General features: G+C 49.2%; 1 protein-coding gene across 4 annotated transcripts in view; it reads right to left on the bottom strand.

Annotated features, from left to right (window-relative positions):
- The window catches only part of KCNAB2 (potassium voltage-gated channel subfamily A regulatory beta subunit 2), a 73,064-nt gene that overhangs the window by 23,069 nt on the left and 22,441 nt on the right, over positions 1 to 27,554 (bottom strand). For 2 of the 4 annotated variants that reach the window (XM_056864905.1, XM_056864906.1), the window contains one exon: positions 80 to 123. In XM_056864905.1, the coding sequence (XP_056720883.1) occupies positions 80 to 123 (44 nt within the window). Of the gene's footprint in view, positions 1 to 79; positions 124 to 7,583; positions 7,835 to 27,554 lie in introns of those variants that run through there. The other 2 variants (XM_056864904.1, XM_056864907.1) reach the window with 2 other exon arrangements.

Raw genomic sequence — 27,554 nt, 5'->3', positions numbered from 1 at the left:
GTGGAATACGCTGCTCCAGCTCCTGACTGAGCCCAGATGGAAAGAAAGGAAGCGTCCCCGCCCGATGTTATCGACTTACCTAAGCCGAGGCAGGAGACTCGCAGTCCCGACTTTCCGAGATTTCTGAAAAACACAGACAGACACCTTCTTAATCAGCGGCTGCACAGATGTCAGACGCAAAGGCTGGCCTCTGGCAGGTTTGCAGCGATGCTTACGAGCAGCAGATGTCCCTTCAGCTCCGATCAGCGTTCATCATCCCCCAAAACTGCAGGAGGGAAAGGGAGTGCGGGAACATTGGGAGATTTCATAATCCGGCGGAATTAAAGGGGGCGCAGGAAACGTTTACCGTCCAGCGGCGGTTTGGAGCAATTCGGGGGAAACAGCGGTAGGCTTCCGCTGCCCGAATTTGCCAGGACGGTCTCTGTTTACTAGCTCCTGCCCATTATTCGATTGTGTCGGCAGAATGCTAAGCACGCAGAGAAGCGTCAGACTCGCCGATTAAAGATAAAGTTGCTCTTTGTTGAGGGGAACTACATTTCCGGATAGGAATGCTGACAGACAGAAGCCTCTAGCTGCCTATCTAGCTAAGGAGGGAGAGAAAAGGGTAGTGTGACGTCCGAGAAGAAGCAGGAAATTAGACCTAAGAATATCAGTCTAAGGACAGACAAGAGGTGTGAAAAGGGTGGAAAGAAGAAGAGTTGGTTTTTATATGCCGACTTTCTCTACCACTTAATGAAGAATCAAATCGGCTTACAATCACCTTCCCTTCCCCTCCCCACAACAGACACCCTGTGAGGTAGGTGGGGCTGAGTGTGACTAGCCCAAGGTCACCCAGCTGGCTTCATGTGGAGGAGCGGGGAAACAAATCCAGCTCACCAGATTAGCCTTCGCCGCTCATGGGGAGGAGTGGGGAATCAAACCCAGTTCTCCAGATCAGCATCCACCGCTCCAAACCACTGCTCTTAACCACTACACCATGCTGGCTCTCAAGGTCTCTAGCCTTACAGCCCTAACTAGCTGACCACTTCCCTGACCCCGTTGGGTCTTCTCAATTCCTTTGCATGCTAGACATTGGTATTTCCAACAGATTGGAGTATAGATCTACGACAGCTGAAAGGGACCCCTCTAGGGTCAGAGAAAGACTGCTTCTCTGATTGTCAAAGGCTGGGGAGAAGTCAGCAGGGGAGGGGTCTTGCCAGCGGGGCGGGGGGGGGGGACCTGCTTGTGAGCTTCCCTGCAGGCCACTGTCGGAAAGCAAGGTGCTAGACTAGATGGATTAAGTACTTTGTACGGTAAAAATCAACAACTTGTCTAAGGGCCTAATACAACCTCAATATTTCTATTGTACATATGAACATATAACACAAATAGACGCAAAAAACAACAACCAAATATTTAGACGAGAAGTACAACCATACGCATTTCGGCCATGTGGCTTTCTTCAGTGGTCTACATACATAAAATACAGGCAAGGAGTTGAAGCGTACGGACAGTGAGATGCGCAAGACAAGTTGTTGATTCCTACTGCAATAAATATATTAGACACATTTTCATAAGATCATTCATACTTGGTATTCATTTTGGCCCTTTTGCATGCTGTCTCTTGACCTTAGGGTACTTAATTCTTCTGTTTTTAGGGTTAAGTTGTCCCCCCCCTTTTTGTTGTGGCTAGACTAGATGGACCATTGGCCTGGATCTGGCAGGAGTATTCTGATGTCCCAAATAAGAGGTTTGGGGATATGTTGGGAAGCGGGGCCTTGTGAACATGTTATTAGCATCTGCGGCATGTGGCACAGTCCCGTCTGATTTAAAGCCCCTCCTAAGATCTCCAGAAGTTAAATCGCTGAATGGTAGGGGGAGTGGATACATCTCAGCTGACGCAAGTAAAGAAAGGAAGGTGGCCCAGAGACGCCAGCGCGCTGCTTCCGTCCCGCTACCACCCAATAATGCCGATACAAACATAAATGTTGCAGAAAGTTTTTGTTTGCAGCTATACATTGCAACCGCGTTCACTGCGAGAGGGAAAAATGCTATGAAATATTCTTGTGCTTTTTTTTTCTTCTTTAAAGGGAACTGCGGTGGTCAGGTTACTAACAGCCCTGGTTTCGGAACAGGTGGCTGCTAAATCCGAGGAACAAACACGAGCAAAACCAAAAGCTTCCGCGATTTGCCTGCAACTGGGTAACCACATAAATGACTTTATGTACAATTCGGATACCGCCTGCCAGAATTAATTCAAGGCTATCCTTATCTGCGAAGACAGGACTATGTGCGGCTAGGCATCTGTTCAGACAAATCAGACAGAGGGAACTTATTACGTGTGTTTTGGGATAGGTCCCCGAGGGCTTTCCGAGAAAATCCACTGATGCTGTCGTAGCTGGTTCAAAGCATGATCTGTGAGCCAGGGAGACCTGGGCGCAAAGGTCACCAAGGACACGTGAGGGCCTGGTTCAAATGCATCGCCAAACCAGGAACTGATAACTACAGGGACTAGCTTCGTGCTACCCATGCAAAAGCAGAGCTTACTTCAGTGTAAATCACAAATGAAAAGTTTGTATTATCAGCGGCAAAATTCTTACATTTCGTCCCCCATAATTTCCCGCCATCTCGGCAAAAATAGGACTCTCCTCTCACTAATGCTAGCAGATAAGAATCAAGAGATCATTTTTAAGGTTGCCAAATTTGGTTGGATAGCCTATAAGATTGGGAAAACTTGGGTAAGCCATATATAAGCTTTTTAGCAATAACTTTTAGCCTACAAGAGTAGGAAAACTTGGGTAAGCCATAGATAGGCTTTTTAGCAATAACTTTTAGCCTACAAGAGTAGGAAAACTTGGGTAAGCCATAGATAGGCTTTTTAGCTATTTTATAAGATTTTGTATAATTCTGTGACTACGATTTTAAATGGTTGTTTCCCATGAGTTAATTGATATTTTGGAAGTTTGAATTATTGCATCGGTTCTATCTTTATTGGTCTTGGACTGTATCAAATAAATTTGATTTGAACTTACATTTTGCCGTCGAGTGCGGTTAAACAGGGTGGAGACTTACTGAGGAGGTATCTGCTGATCTTCTAAGATCTGCAATATTTGAGGTGTGCATTATGCTCACTGGACTGGAACGGAAATAAACTGAACTGAACTTGAGTGCGGACTATTGTTGAGTGGCCCGGTATCTGACAGCCAGCATGGCATCGTGGTCATTGTCTGACTATGACCAGGGATACCCAGGTCCGAATCCCCACTGTGCCCTGAAAGCTTGCAAGGTGACCTTTGGCCAGTCATGCACTCCAGCCTAGCCTACCTCACAGGGGTGTTGTGAAGCCAAACAGGGCGGGATTCATGTATGCACGCACACCGGCATATACTGGCATATAGATTCATGTATGTTGCTTGAGCTCCTCAGAGGATGGGTGAGATAAACATGCACTCCTATAATCACAAACCACAGTTGCCCTGTTCAGATTATATGTTTATATGGTTTGTGAGCCACTCTGAGCCTGGCCTTCGGCTGGGGAGAGCGGGGTAGAAATTTAATAAAACAAATTCATAAATAACAAACGATGCTCAGCTCAAAAGGGGATGTCTTTCGTCGACTCCAAGCACACGAGGGATGAGCGGGGGAGTGCGTTCGCACGAGGCTCACTTACATTGTACCAAACCTTCATTGGGCACGACGTCTGAATCCTGCCAATGTGTCCTCAACCAACCTTTTCAGCCTCGGTATTATCCCGACCCCTGGAGCAGAAATGCAGAGCTAATCGCTGCAGCCTACTCCACACGGCTGTCATAAGGATCCCAGAAATAAAATACGTGGCGCACTTTGCGCAAGTGCAAGAAGCACTACATAAACGTAAAGCATTTTGTACTATAGTTACTGGCTTCTCTCTGTTCCAAACACCAGAAAGAAATCATCCTAGCCAGAGAGGTAGCAGCACCAGCTCATCGGGAAGGGGCGGGGGGAGATACGGAGGGTGTTGCATCCCTCGGAAGTCCAAATGAGCTTGTCACTTTTCGGGAGCGGGTTGAAATCCTTTGTGGCGGTTCCTTTGCCTCTCGGCGCCTTCTGATCTCACCCGTGAAGGGCAGGCAAGAGGGAGAGGAAGCTGGCTTCCTCCGGCCGCATAGCAGCCCCACAAGTCCGTCAGCACAGGGCAGTGTTGCCAGAGGATGGAAGCGCAAACTTCGTCTGCGAACCCTCAAAATCATGTTTGCACAGAACTCTCCCAGAGGACCAGGAAGGGGAAAGCCTTGGTTCTCCCCTGCAGCCCCTTCCCTTTCGCTCACAGCGGCATCAAAAACCACCATCTCTGGGAAGTACCCGGTCATGTTCTCCAGGCATTTTCTCACCTGAGCTCAAAGAGTAGCCATCCCTACAGGCTGCCCCTCACACCTAACCTAGCTTCAAGAGGTGAGAGATTTCCACCTGTTCTGCGCTCTTCTCTCTCCCTCCCCCTCCCACGAATACACAAAGCTGCCTTCAATTGAGTAAGGTGGTTGATCTATCAAGGCCAGGATAGTCTACCCCGATGGGTGGCTGATCTCTACACTCTGAGAATGATGACTTTCATGTCACCTGCTAACTGACCCTCTAACTGGAAATCCCGGGATTTGAACTTGGGATTTTCTGCATGCAAAACAGGTGCTCTACCATTGAGCCACGGGCTAAGGTGGAGACCTTTCCCATAAAGTGTGTGTACAGTGCTATCAAGTCACAGTTTTGCCACAACGAAGAATGAGCAAACCATGGCAAACAAGACTATGCATGAAAATGCCCTAGAATTAAACCCGTGATACTGCTTATTGATCCCATGTAATCCCATCAGCGAACAGGGCAACGTCAGACCGACGGATCCTGCTCTCGGGAGGAATTTGCTACCTAAATTCTAGAGAGATGATGCCTTCGCTGGCTGGCAGCTGCTCTCCAATGTTTCAAGTGTGTCCTTTCCAGCCCTGCTCCCCTACTACAGTATGCCCCCCTGCCCAAATTGCCTAAAGAAACTCTGCAGGCTTCATTCTTATTCTCTCTCACACATATAACAGCAAGGAGGGGCTTGTCTAGGCTTCAAACCTATCAGGATTCCAACCCAGGACTCTTGCTCCCGATGCAAAAATCCATGCCCTAAGAACTCCGAAGCTCAATTAAGAACGTTCAATGTTCCACTCGTCCCAGAGTCTGAGAAGGTGTGAAACTATGGATGTTAACAGATGGATTTCTGCCATTTGCTTCCAGATCTATAAAGCTGCCTCATTCCAAACCAAAGTAATAGAAACAACAGCATATGCAGCTAGATGAATATGGTAACAATAGCAAAGGTTACAGTTAACTATCATTGTGTGTGTTAAGTGCCGTCAAGTCGCTTCTGACTCACGGAGACCCTATGAATCAATGTCCTCCAAAATGTCCTATCTTTGACTGCCTTGCTCAGGTCTTGCAAACTGAGGGCCGTGGCTTCCTTCATTGAGCCAATCCACCTCTTGTTGGGTCGTCCTCTTTTCCTGCTGCCTTCAACTTTTCCTAGCATGACTGTCTTTTCCAGTGACTCTTGCCTTCTCATAATGTGACTAAAATACGACAGCCTCAGTTTAGTCATTTTAGCTTCTAGGGCAGTTCAGGCTTGATTTGATCTATAACCCACTGATTTGTTTTTTTTGGCAGTCCATGGTATCTGTAACACTCTCCTCCAACACCACATTGAAAAGGAATCTATTTTCTTTCTATCAGCTTTCTTTAATGTCCAGCTTTCACATCCATACATAGTAATAGGGAATACGATGGCATGAATTAACTTAATCTTGGAGGCCAGTGACGCATCCTTATACTTCAGAATCTTTTCTAGCTCCTATAGCATGGTTTTTTTGTATGTTTGCGCACATGTTATAAGTTACTAGTAATAATTGTTAACTGTAAACATCGCTTGGATGTTTTCTATTGTTATCATATTCATCTATCCGCCTATCCTGTTGTTTCCACTACTTTGGTTATATTCAGCATAGATCCCCCTTTTTTGTTCATTCCAAACCAAGCCACTGCTCCATCTTGTCCAATATTTTCTACCAAGACCTCTAGTTGCTGTTCAAAGTCTCAGGTGGAGAAACATCATTACCAGCACTGCTGCCCGAGATCTTTTTTTAACTGGAGGTGACCAGGATTGAACCCGGGACCTTAGGAATGCAAAATACACGCCTTACCGCTGAATCAGCTGTCCCCCTTCCCAAATGAGATCGGTGAGCTTAATGCCACAACTATCGCAACGAAACCACTGAGTTTTCAACCGGTAAGCACAAAACGCGGGACCCTTTCCGTACAACCTACAGACCTAAGATGGTTGAGGTGGTGCCTTTTACTGCCCCAATCGTGTTGGGAAGATAACAAGCTTTCATGTAGCTCAGGGGTCTCTTGATCATTTCTGCTTGCAGCTGTCCCGGTTTTTTTAAATTATTTTTGTAGCATGGAAATTTGCTTTTCTGATTCCTCTCCCCCTCCAGTGTCAATAGTTAGCAAGTACAGAATATTTCTGAGGACAATTCTAAGAAGAGCCCTGTGCTGCCTGAAAGCTTGCTTACTTTTCCTGCCCCGGAGAACCCAATCAATGGGATTCCCTTCCGGTTGCTTTGAAGCAGACTCAGTTTTGCTTCTGAGACCATGAGGCTCCGTCCTTTAATATCATCCTCCCAGATGTGTGTGTCCAAGCAGCTCACAGTTTCCAAATCTGAGGCTCAGGCATGCTGAAGGGGCTCATCCTGTCCACATCTGCACATCGGGGAAGGAAAGGCATTGACAGTTCTGGCTGGAGTACTGACCTACAAACATCCCGTGAAGGGAATGCCCCCATGAGAGCTGACGGTTTGGACTCCGTTCTCAGAACATTGTCGGGGAAGGGGGGAGTTAATTCCCAACGAACAAGCAAACAAGGAGGTACTGGGGCTCAGTCCGACACAGAAGTCCCGACACCTGACCTCGAAGGAAGCCATGCGGCTCAGTTCTAAGGATGGGTGCGAATGACGCAGTTGCCAATATCGAGGCACTTTGTACATGCTCGGCAGTCCCTTTCTATATTGCATTGAGTGACTTCATATATCTTTCTTTAGAGAAGGGGCACAGTCAGGGATGAGCAGGGGCTGACGCTCAACGGCCGCGGTCGAAAGAACAGGGAAGACCACCTTCCCAGCAGCGCACAACACTACACCACCCCACCCCACACACTCTACTTAAATGAAAGCTGAGATTCTTCGGCTTTTCGGGGTTTGGCTGGAATAGCAAGAAGAAGAGTTGGTTTTTACATGCCGACTTTCTCTACCACTTAAGGAAGAATCAAACCGGCTAATAATCACCTTCTCCTCCCCTCCCCACAACAGACACCCTGTGAGGTAGGTGAGGCTGAGAGAGCTGTAAGAAAGTAGTGACTAGCCCAAGGTCACCCAGCCAGTTCACCAGATTAGCCTCCGCCGCTAATCTGTGGGTAGGAGTGGGGAATCAAACCCGGTTTTCCAGATCAGAGTCCACTGCTCTAAACCACTGCTCTTAACCGCTACACCATGCTGGCACCATGCAAGGCATGTCGCTCCGCTCTCTTTCCATACCTATATTTCATGCCTGGCTGTTTCACGCTGGATTCGCTGGAGGATGGGGCATGCTGCATTGAGAGGTGTCCCAGGCTCCGGGCGACCATGGCCACAGTGCGGAACCGGCCGCGCGTGCTGGGGCTGCTGGCATTCTGCCGGTTGAGCCGGTCCTCGGCGCTCCGGCCCTTGATGTTGTGGTCCGAGCACACAAAAGAAACTTGCATCCTTGCCTTGTTCGAGACTTTCTCCTGGCCTTAGGGGCTTTGCCACCTGGTCGCTGCGTCCGCCCGGTTTCGTCCTGGATAAGCCAGTGGAGGAGGAGAATCTCAAAGAATAATGCAAAAACCCCTTGTTCCCCGAGACCTGTAATTTCCAGATGTGGCGGTTGGTAACCCCTGGGCTCTTTTCCAGAACAGACCAAACCCAAGAGCGAGATATAAAAAATAAATGTCATGGAGAAGTCACCCCATCCATGACCCTGGAGTGGGATCCAGGAGCCGACAGGCTCAGCGGGCAGACTGACATTCCAAGTTGCGGCTGTTCCGCCACCTCTTTTGAGCTCAATTTGGCAAAAATTGTCCAGGATGGTTTCAGGGCATTTCTGTAGGAGACGAGCTCTCGGAGCTGTGTTTTGGATCCACGCTGGTCATCTGCTTGGAGAGCGAATCCCGCGCTGCAGCTCTCTAAGGGCTCAGCAGCTGCGTCATTTAGACTTACAAGGATATAGGAGGAGGGGATCTCTATCGAGAGTCCTCCTGATTCTCAGGGCAAGGAGGGGGAAGGACTCTTGCTTGCTCTCTTCCGATCCCTCAGCTGGTTGGCTGGCTTGCTTGCCAGACACAGGAGGGTGCTGGATTTCAGAAGCAGCGGGATGACAGTCCTTCCGATCCTGCTGGAACTCCGGTTTTTGCAAAGTCAACCGTGCAGCTGACCAACCGTGCTAGGGAAAACCCAACTTGGCGATTCATTATTAATGCCACGGCCATGGATTTCATTCAGAGACAAGCGGACGGGCCGGGGCGCTCACGCCTTCGCCATGCATCGCTTGCTGTCGCAGCTCCTGATGGACAGCCTGGCCGCGAGCGCATTCCAGTCCTGACAGCCTGGCCCCGCTTTCCAGCCTTGCTCCTGCTCCTCAGCCTGCCTCCCTTCCCCTCCCCGCGGCCAGAACAAGGATGCCGAGAGAGACTAAATTTAGATGGTAAACTCCGCAAAGCGAGGGATATCCCATCATCTGTCAGTGGCATCTGCCAAACCATCCTTTAAATACTATGACTGGGATGGATGGATGGATGGATGGATGGATGGATGGATGGAAGGAAGGAAGGAAGGAAGGAAGGAAGGAAGGAAGGAAGGAAGGAAGGAAGGAGCATCATTTCCTTATCCAGTTGAAACTGTCTGCATTTGGCAGTGAAAGGCCATTTATTTAAATAAATGTAATACTTTACAATATTTAAACAAACAAACAGCAGTTCTGGGTGCACAAATGGAGAGGTCTAAATTTAGTCCCCCAGAACAGTTTCTAGAATCACCAGTACTTCTGGAATATTTCACTTCAGGCTGAAGGCGCATGGCTGGATGGGGAGGGTTGACTATTTGGATCTCTTCCCAACTCCCTGGCCCTAGAAAAGCAGCATGTCATGGGAAAAAACACAGTCGGGATCCTTGCCCCTGACATACTAGTTTTCAGCATGAGTGACTTTTATCAGGCAGAGGCACATTTAAATGTGCAACTTTCCTCTCCTAGATCTCAAAGTGTTTCCTAGCGCTCAAAGTGGCACTACTTAGGAAAATTCGTAGTAGTTGATTCTGCAAACAGAATCAACAAACCCTTCGTTTCATGGGGGGGGGGGAGATGTGGCAATTGGATTATCACTGACAATTTAAACCCTTCCCCCAAGAGAACCATGGGTCACTGTTTTGCATTTTGCAGGACTGTGGTGCTATGCCCCACCAGCCTGCACATTAAATGCTCTTGCACTGGGTTAGAGGGACCAGTGGGGAAAGCGGGGAGGAAGCGGGGAGGAACTGCGAAGAGCAGAACAACACAAAAACCTTGCTGAGATTCAGAACCACTTCGTCCGTCGAGTTATTATGAGAGTCGTGCGGCCAACGGTTATCCTCCGTCTTCACGAACCTTTGGCAAAACTGCCTTACACCAAAATCAGCCAACTGTGCTCGATACTGTCTGGTTCAAAAAGCAGCAGTTCCCCATCAGTGCTCTTTCCCAGCCCTGTTGCTTGGGACTGAACCTGGGTAGGATGGGGTAATGGTGCGAGGACTGTGGGAGACCTGAGTTCAAATCTCCCCTCTGCTACGAAGCTTGCAGGGTGGCTTTGAGCCAGTTCACACTTTTTAATCTACCACACAGGGTTTTGGTGGGGAAACAATGAGAGGACCACCACATACGCTGTTCTGAGCGCCTTAGAGGAAAGGGGGTGAGAAAAATTAGACAGAATCCTCTGCAGGGGTGGATTCGGCCAGTTCATCTGCCGGTGAAGAAGGAAGGTTTTTAAGAAGAGGTTAGATAGCCATCTGTCAGCAATGCTGATTCTGTGACCTTAGGCAGATGATGAGAGGGAGGGCATCTTGGCCATCTTCTGGTCACTAGGGGTGTGGAGGGGGGAGGTAGTTGTGAATTTCCTGCATTGTGCAGGGGGTTGGACTTGATGGCCCTGGTGGTCCCTTCCAACTCTATGATTCTATGAACGTGAGGGGTCCTCTTTAAAAAGGGTTTATAGGGTTTGGCCCTATAAATCCTTTTTGGGTATTTAAAGAGGATTTTCTAAGAATTATTAAATTTTAGAATTTAAATAATGGGATTTTAAATATGATGTATATTTTTTATGGTTAAAGCTGCATTGTTTATATCAGGGGGTGTCGAACTCAACTGTTATGAGGGCCAGATATGACATCAATGTCACTTGGTCGGGCCGGACCATGCCTCGCCAGCACAGATCGAGAGTGGGGTGGGGTCTGCCTTGGCTGGCCAGATAAGAGCTCTCAAGGGGCCGGATCTGGCCCGTGGGCCTTATGTTTGACACCCCTGGTTTATAGGATTTGCATGGTGAGAAGGGGAATTGAGCCAGATTGAGTGGAAAAGAAGGCTGGATACAACCCAAAGATTCTCTCACTAACTAGAAGCGGTCTGGTCCTTTCTCAACGCCCTCCCCAAAGGGTCTATTTTAAATCACAGAATGTTCGGCCACTGAAAAGAGTGCTGCTTGCTCTCGAGTATACTGTTGCGAAGTCATCCTGTGCCCAAGAAATGTGCATTTGATACTTGAAGGCGACAGCTATGGGTAAATGTAAGCAAAAGACCACAGGGGGAAATAAAAGAAATCACGGGTTAGCAAAATGAATGCCTGCGCATCGGGCCGAGCGACGTGGCTTCCTGCTGTTCGCGGCCGCATTCCCTTGCCATGTGCAACGCCCACGCAAGGGTGAATTAGCGCACGGAGACTGGCTCCTACAAGCGGCTGGCCGAGCTCTGCCTCCAGGGCACGAGCCGCCAAAGAGAGTTTATTCTGGTGCTGCGATTCGCCTCCGAGAAGGTCTAAAAGAGATGGGGGCGGGCAGGAAAGGGACCCCTTCTTTCACCCCTCCAAATCTTCGAGCCTCTGGAACAGAGGTCCTTTAAATCGGCATTTCCCGCTGCAGAAGTCTATGCAGACCTTTTCTCTAATTCATCCACGTCTACGGCAAACGTCTATGGTAAACCCAGAGCCAAAGGTCGATGTGCTCCATTTCCACCTAAGCATGTTATGAAGCAGAAAGAGGCCGATTGTTTTTAAGAACATTAACACTCTTGTTGTTGGATCAGAACGTAAGAAAGGCCATGCTGGATCAGACCACGGCCCATCAAGTCCAGCAGCCTGTTCACACGGTGGCCAACCAGGTGCCTCTAGGAAGCCCACAAACAAGACGACTGCAGCATTATCCTGCCGGTTTCCCACAGCACCAAATATAACAAGCATGCTCCTCTGATCCTGGAGAGATAGGTAAGCAACATGACTAGAACATTAGAACATAAGAACATGAGAAGAGCCCTGCTGGATCAGACCAAAGCCCATCAAGTCTAGCAGTCTGTTCACACAGTGGCCAACCAGGTGCCTCTAGGAAGCCCATGAACAAGATGACTGCAGCAGCATTATCCTGCCTGCGTTCCACAGCACCTAATATAATTGGCAGGCCAAAGGTCTATTTAGTCCAGTGTCCAGCTAACAACTGTGGCCAACCGGGTACGTCTGAGAAGCACCCAGGTGTAGAAAACACACAAATACCCCTCCCCTGTTGTACATTTGCAGCATTTCATATTCAGAGGTATACTACCTTTGAACATGGAGGTTTCCACTTTGTACTTAACCAAATGGTGTATGCTCAAACTGGAACCCTTCTGGAACAATTATAGGAAACTGACACTCTAGGCAAGAGACTGACTCTCCCTGCTGCTCATGGGTCATGCAGTTCTGGCCAGACCAGCTCCTCTGGAGTAAGGATTCCCTGATGGTCTCCCTGAAGTTCCTCGCCTTCAGTGTTGGCACAAAGAGGCTGAAGAGAGCCAGAGTGGTGTAGTGGTTAGGAGCGGAGGACTCTAATTTGGTAATCTGTTCTCTCCCAACTCTCTCAGCCCCACCTACCTCACAAAGTGTCTGTTGTGGGGAGGGGATGGGAAGGAGATTGTAAGCCAGCGTGGTGTAGTGGTTAAGAGCGGTGGTTTGGAGCGGTGGACTCTCATCTGGAAAACCAGGTTTGATTCCCCGCTGCTCCACATGAGCGGCAGAGGCTAATCTGGTGAACTGGATTTGTTTCCTCACTCCTACACATGAAGCCAGCTGGGTGACCTTGGGCTAGTCACAGTTCTCTCCAAACTCTCTCAGCCCCACCTACCTCCCAGGGTATCTGTTGTGGGGAGGGGAAGGGAAGGTGACTGTAAGCCGGTTTGAGTCTCCCTTACATGGTCAAAAAAATCGGCATATAAAAACCAACTCTCCTTCTTCTAAAAGGTAGAGAAAATTGGCATATAAAAACTAACTCTTCTTCTTCTTGCATTCTTAGGGTTTCCAACCTCAAGGAAGTAGCTGGAGATCTCCTGGGATTACAACTGATCTCCAGCTGATAAGTTCACCTGGAGAAACTGGGAAGGAGATTGTAAGATGGTTTGATTCTCCTTAAAAGGTAGAGAAAGTTGGCGTATAAAAAACCGACTCTTCTTCATCTTCCCTGCCCGATATCCTCTAGATCACTGGCTCAAGACCTGCTGCACGTTCGAACTTTGATATCTGGGGTCACGAATGGCGAAAAGTCACAACTGCACCTTAAGCAAATCGTAAGAGGGAAACGTCCAGAACCGCCAAAGCCTGCAGGAAGGGTCAACGGGGCAGCTGTCGGAAAGCTGACAGATGGACGGCCGATGCACGCTGGGGTTGCCATAATCCACGCTGACCTTACCGCCCGTCCATCTGGCGCGCACAGCCAATGTGGGAAGGCTGGCTTCCGGATGTCAACGTCACGGGATAGGTGCATCTTCCCAGAGCAGCGCTAAATGAAAGGAGCGGGAAGGCCAGGGGAATCCCCCTGTTCTCCCTCCCGGCAGTCGCTGCAACATCCTTTGCTCCAAAATGTGTGCAGTTTTCAGGCTGCAGACATTCTGGCCCGGTTTGCATGTGCATTCCTCGATTTCCAATCACCGAACATGCGCAGAGACGCCACTGCAAAAAGCTGAGTTGTTGAAGAAGCGTGCACTGACAGGAAAGGCTGCCAGGAGGATTGGCTACAGATCGGAACTGCGGGGACATTTCAGGTCGCTTCCGTGCAGAGCTCTTGCTCTGCGTTAACTTCCACGTGACAACAGTTGTTTTAGGGGCTCCCAGACAACACCGTCCTCTTCTCGTCCCCCTTCTGGGTTTCCCCCCGGCTCCGCAGCATCTTTGTTTTTTGTTTTTCCAGGAGTGCTCTGGTATGATCTTTCCTAAAAGATTGGACCCAACACGGATTTGTGAGAAGTGTGGAAGGGAAGATGGAGATTTCCATACCTCCTCGCCCACATTTGATGTCATTCCTCTCCCTGTGCTGGCATGCTTTTTGCCAGTCCCACCCCCCCAACCATCAACAGTTACTACTGATAGTGTTGGAACAGTATAGCAATATAGAAACTATTATTATAAAAAAAAGCAACCAAGATCAAGTTAATTCATGCCATCGTATTCCCTGTTACTATGTATGGGTGTGAAAGCTGGACAATGAAGAAAGCTGATAGGAAGAAATCAGATTCCTTTTGAAATGTGGTGTTGGAGGAGAGGGTTACAGATACCGTGGACTGCCAAAAAAACAAATCAGTGGGTTATAGATCAAATCAAGCCTGAACTGACCCTAGAAGCTAAAATGACTCAACTGAGGCTATCGTACTTTGGTCACACTATGAGAAGACAAGAGTCACTGGAAAAGACAGTCATGCTAGGAAAAGTTGAAGGCAGCAGGAAAAGAGGAAGACCCAACAAGAGATGGATTGACTCCATAAAGGAAGCCACGGCCCTCAGTTTGCAAAGCCTGTTAACGATAGGACTTTTTGGAGGACATTGATTCACAGGATCACCATGAGTCCGAAGCGACTTGACGGCACTTAACACACACACACACACACACACACACAAAGAGCCTGTGTATGTGTTTGTGTGAATGGGAGGGCAGGAGGGGAAAGACAAATCGCCCAGGGAAGAGGGCTCCAAACTGCTGCATACACAAAGACGTTTGCAGTGACAAGATCAAATTGGGGATTCCTCCGCCCCCCCCCCCCATGCGGAGGCAATCTTTGTGAAACCCCCTTGTTTTCTGCAGAATACTAGGTGAAGTGGCCATTCAGTGGGAAGTGTATATTCTCTTGCTGTGGATGCTGAATGGCTGATACTAGTTCCTTTTCTTAAATATCAAAGTTGTCCCGCTATTCCTGACCCCCCCCCCCCGAGTCCACACAAAACCATTGTTTCATAGTGTGTTATTTTCTCCTTCTGCCTTCCCGCTGCTTAATCCGTACAGCTAAACCAATGTAATCCAGTTTCGTGCTTGATGGGAGGGTACGCAGTTCAACTTGGGGGGGGGGGAAGTCTTGGCAAACAAAGATTTCCCTTCTGCTGGGACATGACAGAGGATCCCCCTCCTATCTCATTTTGCTAGGCAGGAGAAGAAAGATGGGTTCTACATTATTCTCATTAATTTAAAGAAAATAAAAATTGAAGGGCCGCAAAAACTTCTAACTTTAAAATAATTGTTTTTTATTCAGATTATATGTTTCTGATGTTAACACTCCCTAGACGCTCAAAAACACAGACACTGGGAAAAGAAAATCATTGATTTTCCATTCCTTTCTTGGCTGCCTCACCTAGGAAGGAAGAATGGCAAGGCTACTGCTCAAAAAACCTTGGTTTTCATGCCAAGAGGGCCACGTTCAGTCCCAGAGATCCATAGCCAAAGGTTCTCAGACCAAAGATGATGGAAAAGATCTTTCTCTGTCTGAGGCCTCTGCAACCAGCTTCCTGACAGAATGAACAATACTGAGCTACATGTATGATTTGCAATAAGTCAGTTTCATGTGCTCATAACATTGGCCAAATAATTTTGGTCTCTCTCTGGGAGCAGCTACATCCTCTGCAGAGAAACAAAAACATGCCCTCTAGCAGAAGCTCTTTGGAAGAAAGTATGTCCAGACCAGTGACTCATACAGAGATGCAAAGGGCATCCTCCTCTGAGAAGACGAAGAAGAGTTGGTTTTCATATGCCAACTTTCTCTACCACTTAAGGGAGAAGCAAACCGGCTTACAATCACCTTCCCTTCCCCTCCCCACAACAGACCCCCTGTGAGGTAGGTGGGGCTGAGAGTGTGTGACTAGCCCAAGGTCACCCAGCTGGCTTCGTGCGTAGGAGTGGGGAAACAAATCCAGTTCACCAGATTAGCATCCGCCGCTCACGTGGAGGAGTGGGGAATCAGACCCGGTTCTCCAGATCATAGAATCATAGAATTGGAAGGGACCACAAGGGTCATCTAGTCCAACCCCTTGCACAATGCAGGAAATTCACAACCACCTCCCCCACACCCCCAGTGACCCCCAATACATGCCCAGAAGATGACCAAGATGCATTCCCTCTCATCATCTGCTTAAGATAATTCACAGTGGGTAGCCGTGTTAGTCTGTTTGCAGTAGTCAAAAAGGGCGAGAGTCCAGTAGCACCTTAAAGACTAACAAAAATATTTTCTGGTAGGGTATGAGCTTTCGTGAGCCACAGCTCACTTCTTCAGAACATCTGCTTAAGGTTATAGAATCAGCATTGCTGACAGATGGCCATCAAAAATCTTCTTAAAAACCTCCAGGGAAGGAGAGCTCGCCACCTCCCGAGGAAGCCTGTCCCACTGAGGAACCGTTCTGTTAGAAAATTCTTCCTAATATCTAGACGGAAACTCTTTTGATTTAATTTCAACCCGTTGGTTCTGGTCCGACCTTCTGGGGCAACAGAGTCCACCGCTCCAAACCACCACTCTTAACCACTACCCCACACTAGTAGGATGCTAGTTCGACTGCATCTTGACATCGGGAAGGGTACCAGTGATCCCTAGGGTTGCCAGGTCCCTCTTTGCCACTGGTGGGAGGTTTGGGGGGAGGAGCCTGAGGAGGACGGGGTTTGGGGAGGGGAGGGACTTCAATGCCATAGAGTCCAATGGCCAAAGCGGCCATTTTCTCCAGGGGAACTGATCTCTATCGGCTGGAGATCAGTTGTAAGAGCAGGAGATCGCCAGCTAGTACCTGGAGGTTGGCAACCCTAGTGATCCCAGACAGGAGAAATCAGGAGACTCCAGACACTGGAGGCACGTGAATCATGGTTCCTTGATCCACCTTTGGACCTTGCGATTTTGTGCTTGTTTTATGGGTCAGGCGTGCTGCCCTCCATACCGACTCTGGAATGAGTGAGTCTGAGACTGCTGGAGGATTTCAGCCGGAAGGGTAACATCTGGTAAACTGAACTAATGTTCTTACTGTGCAGCGAGTCTCTTTGCTTCCTTTTTGTTATTTTAATGCCTCGCTGCTCACTGTTCCTTTGAGAAGCATTCTTGCACAATTGGAATAAATCGCTTTAATTATATCTTGCGGCGCTGGGCCTTCAGGTGGCTTCGGCCTAATTCCAGGACCTAGACTTCCGTGCTGCACCTACCGAGTTAATTCTTCCGCGAAACCCGCGCCGCAAGTGGTCTACCTTGCAGGGCTGGCTTTCTTGGCTTTAATCCCAGGCAGGCTGGAAGCTTGCCCCTTGGCTTCTGGCTGTTCGGGTTAGAGGGAGGGGCTGGTGGCAGCTGCTAATACTGAGGAGTGAGGACTCATACTTCAGGATTTTGTAAGTTTGTGTTTGCTGACACACCCAAAAAGAACGGCTTTGGACTAGGGGTTCTCGATCACGGTCCCTCAAATTCTTCTCTTCTCCCAACTGAGCTCTTCTCTGGCCCCCCTTAGCTCCCCGCACCACAACAGTGAAAGTGAGCCTGCACCCCTTTTGTGGTAGAAATAGTGACCTGGGCCTCTTGAAGGGCGGCCAGCATAGCGTAGTGGTTAAGAGCGGTGGTTTGGAGCGGTGGACTCTGACCTGGAGAACCGGGTTTGATTCCCCACTCCTCCCCAAGAGCGGCGGAAGCTCATCTGGTGAACTGGATTTGTTTCCCCACTCCTACCCATGAAGCTAGCTGGGTGGCCATGAGCTAGTCACAGCTCTCAGCCCCACCTACCTCACAGGGTGTCTGTTGTGGGGAAGGGAAGGTGATTGTAAGCCGGTTTGATTCTTCCTTAAGTGGTAGAGAAAGTCAGCAATATAAAGACCGACTCTTCCTCTTCCTCCTCCTCCTCCCATTCCTCTTTCTATTCCAGTGCTGGCTTCTTTCCTCTTTCCTATGCTTTTGTTGATGACCCCACCCCTCTGCTTTTAAAACCCGGTCTTGCTTTCTGGAGAGGTTTTTTTTGGGTGTGTGTGTGTTGACGCCTATGTTTTGTAGGATTGAAATGGACGCCAGCAGGGTGACCTTGAGCTAGTCACACACTCTCAGCCCCACCTTCCTCCCAGGGTGTCTGTTGTGGGGAGGGGAAGGGAAGGTGATTGTAAGCCAGTTTGAGTCTCCCTTAAGTGGTAGAGAAAGTCAGCATATAAAAACCAACTCTTCTTCTTCTTCTTGAAGTTTCTTTTCTGCACCGTTCTGGACACTCTCCGCGGACCTCTAGTTCCCAGCCCGATCCCGCAAACCAGAGAAATTAATAATATATCAGCCCTTATTAGGCGTCCGTAATCCAACACCGTTCTAAACATCCTTCGATCCGTCAAAACTAATAAACAGAACGACGTAAAATATTCATGGTCCCTCTGTGCCAGGCCCGGGAAGGGAATGCAATATTAATGGCAAGCCGGCTGCTTTTGTCCTCGGAGTTGGTCCACAGGCTCCGTGGGGCGCTTTCGCTCTCCCCGGAGGCGCGCTGGGAAATCACGGGTGTCGGCGTTCAGGATCTGGCCCCTTCCTGAATGACCCCATCCCTCCCTGGCATGAGCATCTCGTGGTGGGAGGAACAAGCTTTGAAATCTGAGCATCACAGGGAGAAGCTGGCATTTGGGTCTCCAGGCCTTGTTAAGGATTCTGCTGTCAGGAAGTGGCTGGAAGGGGGGTGGTGGTGGAGAGAACAATGTGCTAAAGGTTGAGACGTGGACTTTTTTGAGAAGGAAAAGCAGAAGCAGAAGAGGTGGTTTTAATACGCCGATTTTCTCTGCCTTTTAAGAAGAATCAAACCAGCTTACCATCTCCTTCCCATTTTCTCCAAACCACTGCTCTTCACCGAACTCTTCTCGGTTAAGAGCAGTGGTTTGGAGCGGTGGAGTCTGATCTGGAGAACCGGCTTCGATTCACCACTCCTCCACGTGAACGGTGGAGGCTAATCTGGTGAACTGGATTTGTTTCCCCGCTCCTCCACGTGAAGCCAGCTGGGTGACCTTGGGCTAGTCACAGTTCTCTCAGTGCACTCTCAGCCCCACCTGAGAAGGGAAGGTGTTTGTAATCCGATTTGATTCTTCCTTAAGTGGTAGAGAAAGTCGAAAAACCAACTCTTCTTCTTCTTCTTTTCCTTCCTCTCCCCACAACAGACACCTTGTGATGTAGGTGGGGCTGAGAAAGTTCAGCGAGAACTGTGACTAACCCAAGGTCACCCAGCAGGCTTCATGTAAAGAAGAACAGTTGGTTTTTATATGCCGATTTTCTCTACCTTTTAAGGAGAATCAACCTGGCTTACAACCGCCTTCCCTTCCTCTCCCCACAGCAGACACCTTTTGAGGTAGGTGGGGCTGGGAGAGTTTAGAGAGAACTGTAACTAGGCCAAGGTCATCCAACTGGCTTCATGTGGAGGAGAGGGGAATCAAACCCGGTTCTCCAGATTAGAGTCCGCCGCTCTTAACCACTACGCCACGCTGGCTCATGCTAGCACAGAAGTAGGTGTGTGAGGGCCCGAATCAGACAGGGTCTGCAGAGCGTGAGCAGACTGGGAGTTACTTCTTTCCCTTACCAAGCATGCGGTTCTGTTGATCTGAAACCTATGCATACATGTATAAGTACGGGTACGTTCCCCCGACTTAGTAAATGTCTATTTAAAACATTTCCAAGCCTGCCTTTCTCCCCGAGGGAGCTAACATCATGTGAATGCAAAAGAAAATAATTAGATTAATGCTGTCAAGGACCCCCCCCCCCCAACAACCACTCAATACAAAAAGATCCCCGGCTCTATACAGTCTGCTAAGGCGTAGCTTTACAATGGGACCAGCTTATCCCAAATGCCCTGATATCGCTCCCAAAGGGAAAGCCTTCCCGAACTTCTCCAGGAGGCTGTTCTAGAGAAAAAGGGCAGGGACAGGAAAAATCCTGGGCAGAGGCTGAGTACTCCTAGGGTCCACGGGGCCGTTTCAGGTCAGGAAGGCTCCGTCATTGGAAAGAACTTTCTAACAGTTTGCACAAGAGACTCCAGCCCGACTCATCCATGGGTTCTCTGCTCCCCCACCCCAATGACTAATGTGAGCCTGTTCTGCTTAACAAGATCTCTGATCTCGACATGGGGGAGGGGAAGCCGCCCAGGCGAGAAAGAGCTGTAATCTTGGATCTTTAATAATCCAGGAGGCAATGCCGGGCTCGTTCTGTCCAAGGATCCTATTGTGCTGCCCACAAAAAGCTCAACGGAATCCGTCTGGCAACAAGACGGGAGAAGTAATTGAACCGCTGGCTCTAGAGACTGGGTCCCGTCTCCCCCTAACCCCCACTGACAAGCAAAGCACTCAATACGCAACATGATTTTCCCCCTCCCGGCTGGTGACTTTCCAAAGATGTGTGTGAACAAATGAAGGTTTCTGAAGCAAGAAATGATTCCGTCGGGTTCAGATTTTCCCCCATATCTGCGTGATGATGCTGTGCCAAATGCTGAAGTGTCTTCAGAAGGGATCCCTTCCTTCCTGGGGGAGGGAGAGCACAATTTTGTGGAGGAGGAGTAGGAGTTGGTTTTTATATGCCGACTTTCTCTACCTATTCAGGAGAATCAAACCGGCTTACAATCGCCTTCCCTTCCCACAACAGACACTTTGTTTGGTAGGTGGGGATGAGACAGTTGGGAGAGAGCTGTGGCTAGCCCAAGGTCACCCAGCAGGCTTCATGTGGAGGAGTGGGGAAACCAACCTGGTTCACCAAATTAGAGTCTGCCTCCCATGTGGAGGAGCAGGAAATCAAACCCGGTTCTCCAGATTAGCCTCCACCGCTGAGGGTGTCCTACTTTGGTCACATTATGAGAAGACAAGAGTCACTGGAAAAGACAATCATGCTAGGAAAAGTTGAAGGCAGCAGAGAAGAGGAAGACCCAACATGAGATGGATTGACTCTATCAAGGAAGCCACAACCCTCAATTTGCAAGATCTGAACAAGGCTGTCAAAGATAGGACATTTTGGAGGACATTCATTCATAGGGTCGCCATGAGTCAGAAGCGACTTGACGGCACTTCACACACACACACACACACACACACACACACGCACATTTTCTTTTAGGTGCTGGCCTCATAGCTGTGAGCGGCTCTTCTGCTGACGAGAGAACATTTCAACAACCCAGCCATGTTGGCAGAGTCCACCGCATGGCTCTTCTCTGCGTACGAGCCAAGTTGGGAGACCATCTTTAAGGAGGATCGTCTCTAAGGCAGAGACTCATCCCATGAACTTCAACCGTACGTAGGCGCCTGCCATCTAGTGGCACTTTGAAGTGCACATAGTCTGTGAGAACAGAAACACGTCGGTCGGTGGTTTTTGGTTGGTGGCGACTGAATCACTTTCTGGGGGAGAAAACGTTGGGCTTCCTCCCAGTTCCTTTCCAACTGTAGGCGAATGAATACTGTCCCCTCCTCTCACTTCTGCCTGTGCTGTTTAGCTTACGAAACAATCAAGGACAGACCAGCTATCATGGTTTTCGGTTTACATTTTCAAGGCAGTAATTTAGCTACTTCCCCTGACCTGGATGGCCCAGGCTAGGCTGATCTCACCAGATCTCAGAAGCTAAGCAGGGTTGGCCCTGGTTGGTACTTGGAAGGGATACCACCAAGGAAGTCCAGGGTTGCTACGCAGAGGCAGGCAATGGCAAACCACCTCTGAATGTCTCCTGCACTGAAAACCCTATGAGGTCACCGTGAGTCACCAGCAACATGTTAGCACTTTGCACACACATAGAACATTGTCACAGACCAGGCTAGCCCTATCTCATCAGATATCAATCTATGAAGTCGGTCCTGGTTGGTACTTGGAAGGGAGACCCCAAGGAAGTCCAGGGTTGCTATGCAGAGGCAGGCAATGGCAAACCACCTCTGTAAGTCTTTTGCCCTGACCTGGATGCCCCAGGTTAGGCTGATCTCATCAGATCTCAGAAGCTAAGCAGGGCCACCCCTGGTTGGTACTTGGATGGGAGATCACCAAGGAAGTCCAGGGTTGCTACGCAGAGGCAGGCAATGGCAAACCACCTCTGTATGTCTTTTGCCCTGACCTGGACGGCCTAGGTTAGGCTGATCTAATCAGATCTCAAAAGCTAAGCAGGGCTGGCCCTGATTAGTACTTGGATGGGAGACCACCAAGGAAGCCCAGGGTTGCTACGCAGAGGCAGGCAATGGCAAACCACCTCTGTGTGTCTTTTGCCCTGACCTGGATGGCCTAGGTTAGGCTGATCTCATCAGATCTCAGAAGCTAAGCAGAGCTGGCCCTGGTTGGTACTTGGATGGGAGACCACCAAGGAAGCCCAGGGTTGCTACGCAGAGGCAGGCAGTAGCAAACCATCTCTGAACAGCCCTTGCCGTGAAAACCCTGCGGGGTCGCCATAAGCCGGCTGCAACTTGATGGCCCTTTCCACCACCAGTTTAGCTACCAGTCTGTGGGTCATTCCCCTCTTGTTGTAGCAGGGGTCCCAGGAAGCTGCCTGGCTGGCCTCTGCAACTGGACTAGCCCGGGGGGGAAAAGCATTCACGCTGTCAGCATTTAGGGATGTGGAATGTGCTTTGCTTGCAGGATTAACCAGGCCCCGTCCAGCAATAATGCCAACCCAGCCACTGAACCGACGCTGCGTGGCTTTCTAAAAAGCAGCGCCATGCAAAAGTGAGATCGCTTACCGATATCTCATGCCTGTCTTCTGCGCCGTGCATTCCTCCAGGGACAGCCCGTGCATCCGGAGGAACTCTTCTCGGGTGCGGGCCTGAGCGGCCACCCGGACCTCCCGCAGCCGCTGCAGCTCCACCACGTCGGTCTGCCGGACCTCGTGCAGCCCCCAGTCGGAGTGGTACTTACTGGCCACGCTCCGGAGACTGGGGCTGTACGTCATGGCCAGCATCATGCTGCCTGACGGGGTGATCTGTGGATTTCCCAGAGGTTAATGGGGCTGGCCTCAAGACACCGGACTGCGGCCCTACCCAAAGGGGCCGGCCGGGAGGTTCAGAATCTCTGCAGCCAACACCAAAAACCCGGACCGCTCCTCTCCTGCGCACACATCGAGCTTAACCGGGAAGCACACGGCTACGGCGTTATCGCTGACTAGCTGAGTTTGGTCGGCGATGGAGCAACACAATCTTTGGAGCTACCCGAAGTTGTCAAGTGGGACAATAAGCTATCTCTGGGGTCCAGATGGAGCCATGCCTTTTCCGACCATCAGAGGTCACCTTTTCTGCCCATCAGAGGTCGCCTCCCTCTCCCCACGGGTTTTGCCTGTGTTTTCCAGTTGCTGTTTTAGCCAGAATCTGGAAAAGGTGGGCAAAATGCGCGGGGAGATTGAGGCAACCTCTGACGGGTGGAAAAGGCATGCATAATCAAAAGGAACCCAGAAGCAGTCGGCGGGGTGACCGCGGGAAAACGTCCCTGCATAAAAGGCCAAAGAGAAATGGGGAAGCTGCTACAGAGGGCGGGGGAGGGGGGAATAAGGGAGGATAAACCAAAATTCAGAAGAGGCAGAATACAGGTGGATAAAGTGAGAGTAGGACCTCCTACCAGCATGGTGTAGTGGTTAAGAACGGTGGTTTGAAGAGGTGGAGTCCGATCTGGAGAACCGGGTTTGATTCCCCACTCCTCCATATGAGCGGGGGAGGCTAATCTGGTGAACTGGATTTGTTTCCCCACTCCTCCACGTGAAGACAGGTGGGTGACCTTGGGCAAGTCATTCTCGCTCAGCTTCACCTACCTCACAGGGTGTCTGTTGTGGGGAGAGGAAGGGAAGGTGATTGTAAGCCAGTTTGATTCTCCCTCAAGTGGCAGAGAAAGTCGGCATATAAAAACCAACCTTCTTCTTCTTCTTCCTAAATAAGTGGGGCTTATATAGTGGAGGAAGGTGGCATGGTATAGCCCCATCTCGTCAGATCTCAGAAGCTAAGCAGGGTCGGTACTTGGATGAGAGATCACAAAGGGAAACTCTACAAAATAAGGCAATGACAAACCACCCCATAAACATAGTCTGCCCAGTAAACTTCAGGATGTGACGTCACTCGTGGGTCTTTACCTAGAGAGAGAATGGGTGTGTGTAGCTGAAAACGTCCTGACTTTACGGTATTGCTTTAGGAAACGTGCATGCCACCTCCCCCTATCTGCTCGTGGCGACTCACAACCACAGCGATAAAACAGCCAAATCAAGACCATTGAAGCAAGTCAATACAAGAAACCGGGTAGTAAAGTAACTCAATACATGGTTGGGGGATGAAACTAGAAGAAACGATTCTCCCAACAAGCGGGTGGGAATCTTGAATCTGGAGTTAGGAAAGGAGGGGAGAATAGAATAAAGGGACAGAAAAAGGAAGGTGTGCTGGCAGAGTGGTGCCACGTTTGGGTGTGTGTGTGTTATCCTCTCCCCCACCACTCTGTCAACTACCAGCTGGCTACATCGATGCTGACCTGGGCATCTCCTACAGAAATATTTAGAATATTTCTCTAGGGTATTGTGTTCAGTTTTGGGCACCGAAATTTTAAAAGGATGTAGGCAAGCTGGAACGTGTCCAGAGGAGGGCCAAAAAGATGGTGAAGGGTCCTATGAGGAAAGGTTGAAGGAGCTGGGTATGTTTCGCCTAAAGAGGAGAAGACTGAGAGGGGATATGATAACCATCTTCAAGTACTCGAAGGGCTGTCATATAGAGGACGGTGCCGAGTTGTTTTCTGTTGCTCCAGAAGGTAAGACCAGAACCATTGGGTTGAAATTAAATCAAAAGAGTTTCCATCTAGACATTTGGAAGAACTTTCTAACACTTAGGGCGTTTCCTCAGTGGAACAGGCTTCCTCGGGAGGTGGCAAGCTCTCGTTCCCTGGAGGTTTTTAAGCAGAGGCTAGATGGCCATCTATCAGCAGTGCTGATTCTACGACCTTAGGCAGATCATGAGAGGGAGGGCACCTTGGCCATCTTCTGGGCATGGAATAGAGGCCACTGTGGTTGTGGGTGGGTGGGTGGAGGTAGTTGTGAATTTCCTGCATTGTGCAGGGGGTTGGACTAGATGACCCTGGTGGTCCCTTCCAACTCTATGATTCCCTGATTCTCCAGAGAGCTGCTCGAGGCAAGGTGAGCAACCACTGCAGAAACGAGCCAGGAAAACTTTGCTCAGTATCGAAGATCCTGTTTGCAGGATCTATTCATGCCCGCACTCCATGCCGCTGTTAGAGATGCAAGGACAGCGGCTGATCTAAAAGGGTGGCAACTCTGCCTGCCCTGTTGAGGCCAAGGGACAGCGCTGGTCTCGGGTTGCAAAACTTGGCTTTGCTCCCCACTGATGCGCCCAACCCCATAACTCCAGGTAACTTCAAAGCTTGCTTACTGTTGCCACAAGAAGCTCACCCGACCCAAAGATTTCATCTTGGCTTCCGAACCCTTACGGGTGCAATCTGTCAGCAACTGCTCATTCCGAGCTGGACAACATCAAACAGAGGGTTTTAAAAGCCGACACAGACAATGCCGAATCGCCCATTTCAATCCTACAAAACATAGGCGTCAGCGTCTCTCCCCCCCAACCTCTCCAGAAAGCAAGACCGGGTTTTAAAAGCAGAGGGGTGGGGTCATCAACAAAAGCATAGGAAAGAGGAAAGAAGCCAGCACTGGAATGGAAAGAGGAGAGGGAGGAGGAAGAGTTGGTCTTTATATTGCTGACTTTCTCTACCACTTAAGGAAGAATCATACCGGCTTACAATCACCTTCCCTCCCCCACAACAGACACCCTGTGAGGTAGATGGGGCTGAGAGCTGTGACTAGGTCATGGTCACCCAGCTGGCTTCATGGGTAGTAGTGGGGAAACAAATCCAGTTCACCAGATTAGCCTCCATCGCTCACGTGGAGCAACGCGGAATCAAACTGCTCAAGTGGAGGAGCGGGGACTCTAATCCGGAGAACCGGGTTTGATTCCCCGCTCCTACACCTGAAGCCAGCTGAGTGACCTTGGGCTAGTCACAGCTCTCTTCGAGCTCCCTCAGCCCCACCTACCTCGCAGGGTGTCTGTTGTGGGGAGGGGAAGGGAAGGAGATTGAAAGCCGGTTACAGTCTCCTTAAAAGGTAGAGAAAATTGGGGTATAAAAACCTACTTCTACTTCTTCTTAAGCACTTCAACTCCCATCATCATCCTGAGCTTGGCGGCCAGTTTTCAAATGCCTGTTTTATTTTCTGATGAGTTGCGGCTGCTGGAGACAAGCGTAGCTTCCAACATAAATAAGCAGGGGTGTGGGGTCCAGGACTGTCCAATTCCCTCCATGTTTGGCACAGTAGCTCCCCTGATCATCTGGAAGCTGGTGGCCAACTGGAGTCTCCTAGCTGCATTTTCTGATGATTTCAGCCTTCCGCAAACTGGCCCTTTTATTATTGCAGATCGCTCCCACTGCATCGTCTTCCACTTATGCAATACTAAAGGTAAAGGTCCCCTGTGCAAGCACCGGGTCATTCCTCACCCATGGGGTGACGTCACATCTCAACGTTTCCTAGGCAGACTTTGTTTGCGGGGTGGTTTGCCAGTGCCTTCCCCAGTCGTCTTCCCTTTACCCCCAGCAAGCTGGGTACTCATTTCACTGACCTGGGAAGGATGGAAGGCTGGGTCAACCTTGAGCCAGTTACCTGAAACCGACTTCCGTCGGGATTAAACTCAGGTCGTGAGCAGAGCTTGGTCTGCAGTACTGCAACTTACCACTCTGCGCCACCGGGCTCTTATGCAATACTACTTGCGGCATTGTTTAATGTATCATGTCTCGTATTTTTTTTGCCCCGTTTCAAATTTCTGTAATCCTAGTGCGATTATGTTGCCTGTGTCACATCCTATCGATTGCATTGATTTACACTCTGGAATCCGCCCTGAGTCTCAGTGAGAAAGGAAAACAAGAAAGTCAATAAAATAAATAAATGCGCAGGGGGATCCCCGAAGCAATTGTTGCTGTCTTACCTGCCCCCCCCCCCCCGCCCCACGAAGATAATGTCTGGCCATTGCTCTGGGAGCTCATAATATGCTTTCCGGTCCCAGGTGCCTCCAGTTTCGAAAAAGAACTTAAAAGCTGAGCTGAAAATTATAACAAAATACTGATCTTATTTATTAAGCAGTGCACACTGAATTAAAAACTCTGGGCCTTAAATATACAGGCTGATCCATTAAAATAATATATAAAAATGTTTGCTAGTTTTCAACATAGTTGATGATATTTCTGGATGTGTTTATAAAATATGTGAATGTATAATTGACCACTGAAGAAGGCCGCAAAGGCAGAAACACGTTTGGGTTATTTATTGGTCATTTACATTGATTCTGTATCATCAGCTATGTTGAAAACTAGCAACTATTTTTATATATTATTTTAACGGATCAGCCTGTATATTTAAGGCCCAGTGTTTTTAATTCAGTGTACACTGTTTAATAAATAAGATCAGTATTTTGTTACAATTCCCAGCTCAACTTTTAAGTTCTTTGTCTGAGTTTAGGTTGAGTTCTTCTTCTGCCTCCAGTTTCGATTCAGAAAAGCCCCGTGGCTCCAGATTTCCCATACAACTTTTTAAAAACATGCGGCCTCCGACCCTTAAGCGGCAAGCCCCGGAGGACCACGCGGTCTTCTTCCCAGAGCAAAAACGTTTTGTTCCCCTGCAGACGCTGACATTTCAGCTGGAGCCGGTGACAGTTCTTGGAGACCTTGCTAGCATAGACTTGTCAATCTGATCCGGCCAAACAGGGCTTAGCCTCTGAAAAAAACAAGGTGTGCAAAGCTTAACCCTGCCTGGAAGTCTTCCCGACTTCCAACCTGGAAACATTCCAAATACATATTCTTTTGCAATGCCCTTAGGTGTCCCAACTTAGGCTAAAACGGATCAGGCTGCGTTTTAATAAATGGTCCACGTTTCCTCGAGCAACTTTAGAGCAAAAGGTTCAGTTCCTCTTAGAGGACTCTGACCCTCAGCATACTGATTTTTTTGCTCGTTTTTT

The sequence above is a fragment of the Euleptes europaea genome, chromosome 19, assembly GCF_029931775.1.
Source record: "Euleptes europaea isolate rEulEur1 chromosome 19, rEulEur1.hap1, whole genome shotgun sequence".
NCBI classification, from domain to species: Eukaryota; Metazoa; Chordata; class Lepidosauria; order Squamata; family Sphaerodactylidae; genus Euleptes; species Euleptes europaea.
Note: the sequence above shows the minus strand (reverse complement) of the source record. Positions and strands in the feature narration are given on the sequence as shown.